The sequence below is a fragment of the Oppia nitens genome, unplaced genomic scaffold (genome assembly GCF_028296485.1).
Source record: "Oppia nitens isolate AA-2021 unplaced genomic scaffold, nextdenovo-longstitch-racon4-pilon3 scaffold7_pilon_pilon_pilon, whole genome shotgun sequence".
NCBI lineage: Eukaryota > Metazoa > Arthropoda > Arachnida > Sarcoptiformes > Oppiidae > Oppia > Oppia nitens.
The window spans coordinates 1,804,925-1,817,300 of record NW_026533251.1 but is presented as its reverse complement, the minus strand read 5'-3'; the positions used below and the strand labels follow the sequence as shown (position 1 = coordinate 1,817,300).

Genomic DNA, 12,376 nt, shown 5'->3' with positions numbered 1-12,376 from the left:
CTCCCGCAGCACTGGAAACCATACTTTATTACTTTAAGTTGTGCTACAACCAATCGTTGGTTAGAAGCGGCGCAATTAATTGAAACTAATATGAAAACTCAATTTAGATTCGGTAAACCGAAACCAAAGCTAACTCCTCGTACTATGAATGCTAATACTAGTACAGCACCGAAGTGTAGATTCTGCGAAAAGTTAGGAACTGTAGAATTTCATTGGCACCAAGATTGTCCGAACAATCCGAACCGTCGGTATGGTATGTCAACCACTACCGCACGTAACCATAGCACTGGTTACTCTCGTACCCCTCGTACATCAATTAACCGTAATTCGAAAACTCAAGTAGCAGTTCAAGATATGGTGGTCAGTGACCATCCCTCGCATGAGACTTTAAACTAAACATGCGATCGATACCCGATTTCATTGATCTTGTCGTCAAAGTCAACTCACATCCCGCGCGCGCATTTATCGATACTGGTAGTACAGTTAACATCATTTCTCAACGACTGGCCAGTCAATTAAAACTACCTATCGATACCCATCACCCTATCAATATACTTCAAGTTGACGGCAATATCAAAAGTATTGGTCGCGTATCTACTCAACTCTCAATGGGATCACAAACACATTTAATTACATTTCACGTACTGGCTAATTTCCGGTACCCGCTCTTACTTGGACTTGATGTTGGTAAACGTTTTGGTTTAACTGTAGACCTAAGCACTCGTAAAGTTACCGCTCGCATTGAACAGGTAAAGCCTAGCATTCTAAACATAGAAACAAGAGAAGACATTACGCTAAAGAAACTACTCGCAAGACATAGACAAGTTTTCGCACAACATGACACAGACATTGGACGAATTCAAGTTGTCAAACACAAGATTATTACGGTTCCGCATCCACCAATTCAACTACGTCCTTACCGCCGACCTCAACATGAATACGACGAGATTGTAAAAATTATACGAGAGGCGGAGGCCAAAGACTCGTACGCAAAAGCAAAGACAGCCAATGGGCATTCCCAGTTACTATGGTACCAAAGAAAGACGGTGGACAACGCTTATGCATAGACTACAGAAGACTTAACGCTATTACTATTGATGACAAAATGCCTATGCCGAGGATCACTGAAGTGTTAGACCGTCTACAGGGCGCTCGTTATTTCACAACACTTGACGTGGCCTGGGGTTACTGGCATATCGAGATGGACTCCGATTCAGTTGACAAAACAGCTTTTGTCACACATGAAAACCATTATGAATGGCTAGTCATGCCATTCGGTCTCAAGAACGCACCCGCAACATTTCAACGCATTATTCAACAAATATTGGGTCCTCTTCTCTACAATGGTGCAATTAATTATTTAGATGACATAATATTATACACAAAAACACACGAAGAACATATAACATTATTAGAAAAAGTATTTAACATTTTAAGACAACACAATATCAAGCTAAAACAAAGTAAATGCCACTTCGCTATGAATGAAGTAGCTTATCTTGGACATGTTGTTTCATATCAATCCGTCAAACCATCTGAAGACAAAATTAAGGCAGTGAAAGAGTTCCCGAAACCAACTACCCTACGACAAGTCAGAAGATTTCTAGGACTTACTGGTTATTACAGACGCTTTATTGCTAACTTTGCTAATAAGGCTAAACATCTTACAGCCTTAACAAAGAAAGGTGTTACATTTCATTGGGGCCCAGATCAGGAAAAAGCATTTAAGATATTAACAGATGACATAACTAAACCACCAGTGTTAACTTTATTTGACACTAATAAACCGTGTCGAGTATATACTGATGCCTCAGGTATTGGTATCGGAGCTACGTTAACTCAAATAGGTGATGACAATCAAGAACACGTAATTGAGTATTTTTCACGCAAACTCAATACAGCACAACAAAACTATAGTGCTACTGAACTTGAATGCCTGGCGGTCAAGGAAGCTATTGAACATTTTGAAGTTTATCTCAACCGAGAGTTTGAGGTCATCACTGATCATAAAGCTCTACAATGGCTTACTACTCTTAAGAAACCGAAGAAAAGATTACATATGTGGGCTGTTGAGCTATCAACCTATCCAATGAAGATCATACATAGAGAAGGCCGTAATCAACAACACGTTGACGCACTCTCAAGAGCACCTATAGCATTCCATCTATCAACTCGAGAAATAAAAGATGCACAAGAAAACACTGATTTATCTTATGTTAAATCACCTGTTATACGATTTGGCATTACAACAGTTCAACACAATGGTATACATAAAGCAGTTATACCGGAAGCGTTACGTACAAAGCTATTTGAAAAATTTCATGATAACCATGGACACCCTGGTAAAGCCAAGACAGTAAAACTCATTACTTCATACTACTGGTGGCCAAACATAATACACAACATAAAACAATATGTTGAATCATGTCGCACATGTCAGTTAACTAAACTTGACCATAGGCCAACTCCTGGGAAATATATTTGCCCTGAACCGGATCTAGAGCCTTTAGAATTGGTTGGTTTAGATACTATTGTCATGGGACCGGCATCCGACAAAACAAAGCACAAATATATTCAAGTATTTATAGATCATCACTCMCGATATATATGGGCATATCCTACACACAAGAATACTACAGAAACTATTATATCGCTATTTATTAATCTTATTAATTCTGGAATACAATTTAAACGTTTATTAACTGATTGTCACAAATCATTTACTTCAAAGACATTTAATGAATATTTATATCTTAATCATATTAAACATTCACTTTCAACTCCATATCATCCGCAAACTAATGGTATCGTTGAACGAGCTAACGGTATCATAATTGAGAAACTTAGAGCCGAACTAATAGACAAACCGAAACGTAAATGGAATACATTATTAAAGGACGTCATCCGAAATTACAACAGAACACCACATGACATCACTGGATTTACTCCACAGTTTCTAATATTTGGAATTGAAGAAACTCCGACATTTGCATCTCCCGCAATCTCAATAGATGACGCTAGAAAACTTGCAAATGAACGTACAAGACAAGCACAAGCAACTCGCAAGATTAGATTTGATGATAAACATAAACACATTGTTTATGAAACTGGTGAACGAGTCATTCGAATAACACCCGCTAATCATCCAACGGTACAAAAGACATCACCACGATGGACAGGACCGTATTACATCATCGCACGGTATGGTGAAGTCACATACGACATCGCGGACACTTTGTCTGGTCCAACCTTTCGCGCTCACGTCTCTCAACTAAAGAAATTTATTCTACGAGAATAAATTTTTGTCAGCGAGGGGAGAATGTGATGAAACACAAATCTTTTATTTATAAATATATATATCTAATTAATTAAATTAAAAAACATACTTACAATTAAATGTTTACATACATTCACATACACACACACATACATACAAACACATGTATACACTGTAAGCCGCCATTACAGGGGCGTTGACTCAATACGCTATAGCAGTGGAGAGTCAACAGTGCTTAACATTATATGTTGGGGTACACTGTACTATTAATGTGTACACTACTATATAGTGGTACAGTGCTCCCATTTATATAAGTATACAATACTTACCATATATAACTGATTGAAATTCTCTATTTGTTGTAAATCTTATTTAGTCAATAATTTAGTAATTTTTAATGTTTTTGTAGACTTTTTGTTATATTCGTGTTCTAGACTTCACACTTAACACAACTATGTAACACACAACACACAACTAATTATACTTTATTAATTATAACCAAATATTACATTTTACATTATAACTCCCATAGACCTGTCAATCATAGCATTCCTATGCTCTGGTTGCGTCACTGTATCTACAGTTGCGTAACTATAGAATATTCTGGAAGCATAGCCTTGACAGTACATTTATTGATTAGTAGAATCACTATATAATAATGCTTTGCATCCATTACTTGATCAGTTACTCGCTTGCTATCAAAGAGCACGCATCTCTTGCTTTTCATTATATAGTTATCCTATATTCTATATATTATATTGTAATGGAACACTATGTACTCCCTATCTATTTCAATGTGTTTTAACTTTAAATAAAATTCAGTTATATTTCAATGTTATTATATACACTTGTGACGGCACCTAATGAACATTCGCCTTAATTAATATTATTTATTAATTATTTTGATCTCATTCATCAACAACAACACTCAACATTGGCTTTTCATCACAGCTTCGCTTCAATGACGGGAAAGTCAACCCCACACCCGTCACACTTTTATTACATTGTTTTTCATAAAATTCTATTAAGTTTTTAGATTAAATTTAATAAATACTATCAAACAAAATATTTGAATAATATATAAGTTATAAGTTATATATATATATTGTATTTTATGACTTTGTTGTAGTCATTGCAATAATTGTTTTAAAATATTTAATTAATGTAATATTTATCAATGTAATATTAGTAACCAGATAACACTAACTAAATTATATTATAAATTTCATTGCCAATATGAGAACCATTGTATAATATTGTATAAAAATAATTTATTTATTTAAATAATTTATTTTTTAGTTTTCATATTTTGCGCTTTAATTGATTAAAATAATTGTCATAATTATAAATAATACTTTAAAGAAGAAATGTTTTTTAAATATATAATTCTTTATACAAGTGTTGTTCAAGTATTTTGATATATGGGGTACTTATGGGATTAACTGACAAAAATCTAAAAAAAATCTTAGGATGGGGTACTGGGTGTTGATTTTATTACATTTTAAACAATAATTTTTCAAAAATTCCCAAAAAAATCTAGCAAATTCCCATTAAAATAGGAATAAATTCTTTTAATTTTGGCAAATTTTCTCAAAATTATTAATTAATTTAAATTTAACTTAAATTTCAAAAAATAAAAAATAGTTTTAAACAAAACAAATATTAATAAATCTTTTAATTTTGATAAATTTCAAAAAATTTTAGGTGGGTCAGTTTCTCTTAGTTTTTAAACGACAATATTTCAAATTTCCAAAAAAAATCTGGGGGTAAAATCACCAAAAATTTGATTTCTGGTGGTAAGCCTGTCTGACCCCTTACCCCCAGATCGCAAACCTGATTAACTGATAAGTAAAAAATACACTTACAATAAGTATAATTGATTTAGTTATAATATAAAGAAATTACTATATTATTAATATTAATTATTATTCTTTTGTAACGGGTATAGGTGGGTGTTTTACCCGTCAAATGCCCGTAAAGTAAGACTTTACGAAGCAATAAGCAATGCGGGGTATGTTTGATAGGGAACTGTGACGTAATTTATGAATGGGATACTATTAGAAGACTATTTAAGCGTTACGGCATATTTGAAGGTATATTTACTACGTCACAGTATATATGAATAGCCCATTCGGGGCTCTGGTCACTGCGCTTATATATCGGTAGTAGTATCGGAAGTCCTTATATCGGAACTAGGGATGACTCGTCCGGGAAACCGGAATTATAGCCAAACTTTGTTACACCTAAGGTTTACTATTAATAAGTAGTCAATGTTTGTGAGAGCCTGGAAGCCCCTCCTAGACTAGCTATTGCTAGCCTGAGCTCCTCCTTGAGCTTGAGCTTCGATTTTATTGATAAATATAATGAGATAGTCATTGAAATACATGTATTTCTTAATTACAGTATTTTAAACATAATAATAATTAATTTAACTTATTTACAGTATTAATAATAAATTATAATGCATTTTAAATAACAAAGCATAATATTAATAAACATATAATTAATACGAAATTAGAAAATAATATCAAATATAATTAAATATAATATAATTTTAATAAATTTAAATGTGTTTAATATCGCACATAACAAAATCGACTTTGTTATGTGCTATTGGTAACGGTAGGAGCGCTGATGATATTTGTCCCGTTATATTAATATTAATTATTATTCTTTATTTATCGTTTTGTTTTGAATAACAAAATGAAGTTTTATATAATTTTTATTGTTATTTCATTTGGTAATTATCAATGCTATTGAAACTTCATAATTTATATTGATTTTAATTTTGTTAAAAACTATTAATATATTATATGTACAGGATTTACATAATTTTTTATTTAATAGTTTTAATTGAATTGAGCTATGGATTCATTTGGACTACCTGTGCAAATGAGGGACAGATATGTGGAGGAATTGTCGGATTTGAGTGCTTTTGTGTACTGAATCTCAGGTGTAATATAACGCAAGATTGTTGCGATAGAAGTGGTCAATGTATTCATATGTAAAAAGTTATAAAATCTTTAATACTTTATGATTTTTATATGCGTTTTATAAAATTTTATGTCTAAAACTTAAATGTACTAAAATTTAGTTTACATTTAATATGTATTAATACTGTATATATGACATATATGTATAAAATGTTATTTTCTAAATAAAATTACTTAAATTTTGAATAAACTGTAACTTTATATTATAATAATATTTATGAAGTTTTTATAATTGACTACTTTAAGTTATAAACTAATATTATAAAAATCTTATTATAATTAAAATATTTAAAAGTTATTGGAAAACTAAAGGTACAGAACTTGTAATATTATAAATGTATTTATTTCAAGAATAATAATTAAGTTTTGCAAAATCATAGATATTGCTTAAATTGTTAATAAACTAACAAATAAATTTTCACAATAGTTTTTCATAATTTTTTCTGATAATGCACTTAAAATTTTGTACTATCATTAAATTGTAATTTAATATTATTGGTTACTTTATTAATATTATTAATATTATCTATATGATTTCAGCATATAAAATATTTTTATACTATAAAATTATTGTTTAAATCAAAATTGAATCATTTTATTATTTATAACACATTTTATTAAATATTAAAATATGAAATTTTATATATTTATATTCGGTAAGTATTTAAAATCTAGAAAACTAAACATTAAAGTTAAACTTACATTATATGATATCAAAAAATAGTTTTGTTTAGTTTTAAAGTAGTATTTGGTAATACCTGTGCCAATGAAGGTGAACAATGCGGAACAGTTAATCATATTACTTGTTGTCCGAGCCGTCGACAGTTGATATGTAGTCAAACAAATCCGTCATCTGTGGGCATATGTATCAACCCGTGCCGTCAAATTGGTCAAAGATGTGGTGGACTTTCAGGTTATAGTTGCTGTGAAAATATGAATTTGAAATGTTACGCCCCTCGGGAGTACATCGATGAACCGGGAGTTTGTATTCAAAAATTATAGTTACAATATTTATAATTTTATGTTATCTAAATAATGATTGTATTAATTTTTTATGAATTATTTTAATATTTAATTAATAAACTTTGATTTATTAATTAAAATTATTGATAACTAGTCTCAAGTTTAACAACTCAAACACTCAAAGTTTTAAATTAGTTTGAGTTTTGATATGTATTGAGTATTTTAGGTTTTTAGGTGAATTTTGTGCGAAAATAGGCATAATTTGTATAATAAAATAAGACAATAATTAATTTAGTAGAGTAGGTATATGTGTAATTGTTATTTTTTAATATTTTATATTATAATTAAATAATCACCAGGAGCATTTTCATATATGAATTGATATTGTGCTTAGCAATTAAGTTTTACATATTATAATTAGTTAAACTTTGCTAATCATATATTTATTTAGACACAATTGTCTACAATCGTATACTAAACTATATCATTAAATTATTATTTAATTTGTATATTATTTTTATTGTTTATTAACATTAAATTTTATATAAATAAAAACTGATATAAAGTCAAATTATTAAAAACACAAAAATAAAATAATTAATTATTTTATTAAATATATTTCAATGATTATAAAGTATTGTAGAAACTATAATACTTATATCAGTAATATATTTTGTAAAAATAAATAAATTGAGATTTATAAAATAAATATTATTATAATAATTGATAAATTTATTTTTACTATTTTTATTTTTCTTATATGAAATACAGTATATTGTAATAAATTATTTACTAATAATATATAAATCTGTAAAATGTATTAGTAATATACTAAATTTTAGTAATATATTATATAGTATATAAAAATATAATATATACTGTAATTAATAATTATCAAACATCTAAATTAAATTAATCTTTTAACAATCTGTAAAAAAATAAAAAATATAATAAATATTAGTATTACTTTATTAGAATATTTGCATTTACTATTAATTGTAGTAATTGTATAACTAAAAGATCATATAAATTATATGATATAATAACATTTATTCAGTTTTTACTTATACTTTACTTTACTTATACAGTATTGAAAATTATTTTAAAATGTCAATCTAAGTACTGGAATATAAAAATTATAAATGTATTATTTTATTTTATTTTTATATTTCCAGATATATGGGATTATAATGATTTTATTTTGGTCAGTATTACACAGTTGTAGTGTATTTACTTTAATACCATCGCTTACTGTAATCTAAATGAGTATATTTATACTATACTTGTTATTGACACTCGGTTTATATCCCATTATCAATAATAGTCTGAGATATATATGAAATCTGATAGAGATCTTGAAAAAAGATATTTTTTATTTTGATATTTACTTAATTTATTTATAAATACTACACAGTAAATGTTGTTAATACCAATTAAAGTATTATTTTTATTTAAAAAAAATAGTTATAATATGATTGCACATACATTATGACTACAGTACTCTCCAAGCAATACAATCCCGATAACCCTCGACAACCTCCTACGTATGTGTCAATGTCATCCACAGTTCATACCACCAGTGCTGCTGAACGCAAGTATACACTGTATTATATTATTATTATTATTATTTAAACTCAGAAAATCAAAGTTATTAAATCTCGGATAATAAAAAAGTGAATACAGAAAACAAAATCCCTGTTTTTTATGTCATACCAACCAATAAAACTATAACTTTTTAATAGAAAATGTTTTTGATTTTAAACTGATTTTTTCGCTCCTGTCGTCAGTAAAACTTCAATATCCCAGACCATACCTTAGCTATATAAAGGTGAGACGACATTGTATATGAAAATATTTTTGTAAAAGTGAATTAAATGATATTTTAATATAATTATTTTTTGTGATAATTAAAATACATATATTTATTTAATATTAAAAAATGAATAGTCGGGTGTTATCGACAATGTTATTAAGTTATATAATTATTTTATCAATTATATTGATCACAAAAACCACTGCATTTCGCAGTCCAAACACATATTTATCAATTAATGGTTTTCCATACGAGTCTCATCGTGTGGACACCCGATCTGCCCGACGGTATTGCGGCAGTGAAATCACCCGAACTCTCAACTTTCTTTGCGAGAGTTATAATAAAAGGAGTTCAATCAATAAAGTGATTAACGGTAAAAATACATTAAATATTTTGTAAATTACTTAAAATTTACAAAATTTATTAAATATTTTTATTAAATACATTTATCAGATCAAGACTTGGAAACCAATTCAGTAGAAGAGACTAACGATACACCAAAATATTCATTAGCTTTGGTTCAGTTACTCAGAAACAACAATGATTTAAGACATTTCAGACGACAAATTCGTGGTGTTGTCGATGACTGTTGTAAGAGATCGTGTACTACAACTCAATGTATGTATTTTATAAGAATATTCTTTATTAAAAAACAATAATAATATTAATTATTATTTAGTGTCTCAATATTGTGATGTCGTCAGACTCGCCACCACCACAACTACCAGTCCTAGTGATTAATATAACAATACATTACTTACTGTGATTATTAAAAAATATATTTATAAATTATTTTTATTTTAAAAATGTCAAATTAATGGCAGTTTGATATAAATATGATAAGCAGATAAAAATTAAATTATAATTTTAAAAATGTGAGCTTTAAATAATATCTAAGTGTCTTTGAGTTGTTAATATTTTGCTAAATATTGTTGTATTGTATTAATAATAATATTGTACATTAAAATGACTAAATATATAACATAATTATTTTTAAAAAAAACTGCGAAACATTGATATAGTTAAGAAAAAAAACAAATTTTACAATTTATGTAATATCTATAAAATAAATTATTTTATGTTAAAAATAAAATTATTTTCATATAAAAATTAAATAAAAACTAATTAATTTTAGTAATACGACAAATATAATAATTATTTTTGAAAATATGATAATTATATGGATTATCAGTTGTTTTGATTGAACAGATGTTTGTTTGTTATTATGACCAACCATTTAGAGGTGACAAACGGATAACAAACAACAATGTCATCGTTGAAAAGCAATGATTTTAAACTTTAAAAACAAATAAATGATATCAAAGACATAGTTAGTCAATGATATGGTTATACCGATTAACAACAAGTAAAATGAATCACTGAATTCATAAAGCATTAGCACTGAAAACTCATAGATCTTATCCTTAATGTGAATGTCGACTATATTGCGATCAAAGCGTAAATATCTCAATGTATTGTCAATCCATTGGCTATAGAGACCCGACTCTCTTGACCTCAAAATACTAAATCAGGAAAACATAGTATAGTTTCGTTATTCAAAGTATATAATATGCACTTTATATATACAGTATGTGTATATAGTATGCATATATATATACTAAATGACTGTATATATGAGCACAAGTTATAATAAAAATAAACTTTTTGTTTTGATATAAACGACAAACAAATGTTTCAATGATCAAAAAATTAATAAACTTACATATCATTCAATTGTTTGAAAACATGTTTATCAGTGAACTCATTGATGGCCAAAAAATATGGCAAATTTTCGCCACCATTTATGGAGATATGCATACTATCCAAAAGTTTGGTATTGGTTTTATTACTGAGCTCTAGTAAAAAGGCTATTAACGATAACTTATTGGCAACTAATCCGTGTGAACCCGACATCAAGTTTGTGGCCAATTGTTTCAGAAAATCAATATTAAATGTCTGTTGTTTATCATAAACTTGAATACGTTTTCTCAAATTTGTGGCCAAATCAGTGCATTCATTATTGGCATAAACATATAGATTACTGTCTTTTCTTGAATAAAATTTCATGTCATCTGTTTTAGCCATATCTTCAATTGAGTCTACTTTTATGATTGTCTCAGCCCTTATCATGTAATCCAATAGATAAGTAGCAAATTGTATGGTCAGTATGTTTGCACTGAGTAACCAAAGACCGTATAGAAAATATTGTTTGCTATTAAACTTATTGACAAAATTTTGAAATGATTTGCATATTGTAATGATAGCTAAGTTCCAGTGATACTCAATATATTGTCTTATATTATCTGTCATTACAGCTATAATTGCCGATACTATTGTCGAAGTCATTATTAAAGTAATCCAAACGGATAGTTGAAAACAATTGAAATAACTAAATAATATAGTGTTATCACGTTTAACAATATATGCTATGTTTCCCAATTCAACTTAATCAATGCAATGGCTATTTTTAAATGATATATTGAGAAATTTATTTGAATAAAGATTATTAAGTATTTTAAAATGACTGACTATTATTGGCATTAGCAATATATCTGTATTATTTTGTGCTAATTTTGCCACTAAATCAATCTCTGATTTTGGGTGAGCATTAAATACCAGACTAATAATAATAATAATAAATAATAATAAATAATAATATATTTAATTAATATCTAAACATTAATTACCTGACATTCAATCGCTTAGGCGTTGTTCACATATTACGTTCGCACTTGAGGGGAGGGGGGGGGTTTAGCCAAAGCGAACTTTTGCGAACGAGGGGGGGTAGAGACTTTAAGAACGTTCGCATTTAGATAATATCTTATTTCTTGTGGTGGGGGGGGGGTAGCGGTTAAGGATAAGCGAACGTAATTTTTTTAAATGACTACATGCGAACAATTGCGAACATAGGGGAGGGAGGGGGTCTAGATTTCTTAAAAAGTGCGAACGTAATATGTGAACCACGCCTTAGTTCAACTGCTAATAATATAAGTGGACCGCAAATCTTTCTATAGTTGGACTTTATTGATAAGTTATCTCTAATTAATCAAAAAGTAAATTTAATAAAAAGTAAATTTTTAACAATTATTTATATTTTGAAAATATCTTATACATTGTATAATATATATTAATGAAATTAATTTTTGCGTCATATAAATATTAAATTTGATATATTATATTTGAAAATAAGAAATTTGGCAAAAATTGATTTCATAATTAATACTTTGAAAAAATATATGGCGTTTCTTTAACGGCAAGCATTTTAATTGTTTGGTTTGCAATAATATTATTTGTAAATTGAATTTGTTGACCATCTTTATATGAAATACA

The 12,376-nt window shown here is 28.3% G+C and overlaps 1 protein-coding gene and 1 long non-coding RNA gene across 2 annotated transcripts; both read left to right on the top strand.

Annotated features, from left to right (window-relative positions):
- Positions 1-398: 398 nt before the first annotated feature.
- On the top strand, positions 399-1,067 carry LOC128963519 (uncharacterized). The gene has a single exon (XM_054310034.1). The coding sequence runs from the start codon at positions 399-401 to the stop codon at positions 1,065-1,067; it is 669 nt and encodes a 222-aa protein (XP_054166009.1).
- Positions 1,068-9,262: 8,195 nt separating this feature from the next.
- LOC128963399 (uncharacterized) lies at positions 9,263-9,782 on the top strand. Its single transcript, XR_008484658.1, has 3 exons — positions 9,263-9,419; positions 9,500-9,664; positions 9,726-9,782. It is a non-coding gene; the product is annotated as an uncharacterized LOC128963399 (long non-coding RNA).
- The last annotated feature ends 2,594 nt before the right edge of the window (positions 9,783-12,376 follow it).

Excerpts from the sequence above, each read along its gene's own strand:
- LOC128963519 (XM_054310034.1), top strand. The coding sequence starts at position 399 with ATGCGATCGATACCCGATTTCATTGATCTTGTCGTCAAAGTCAACTCA.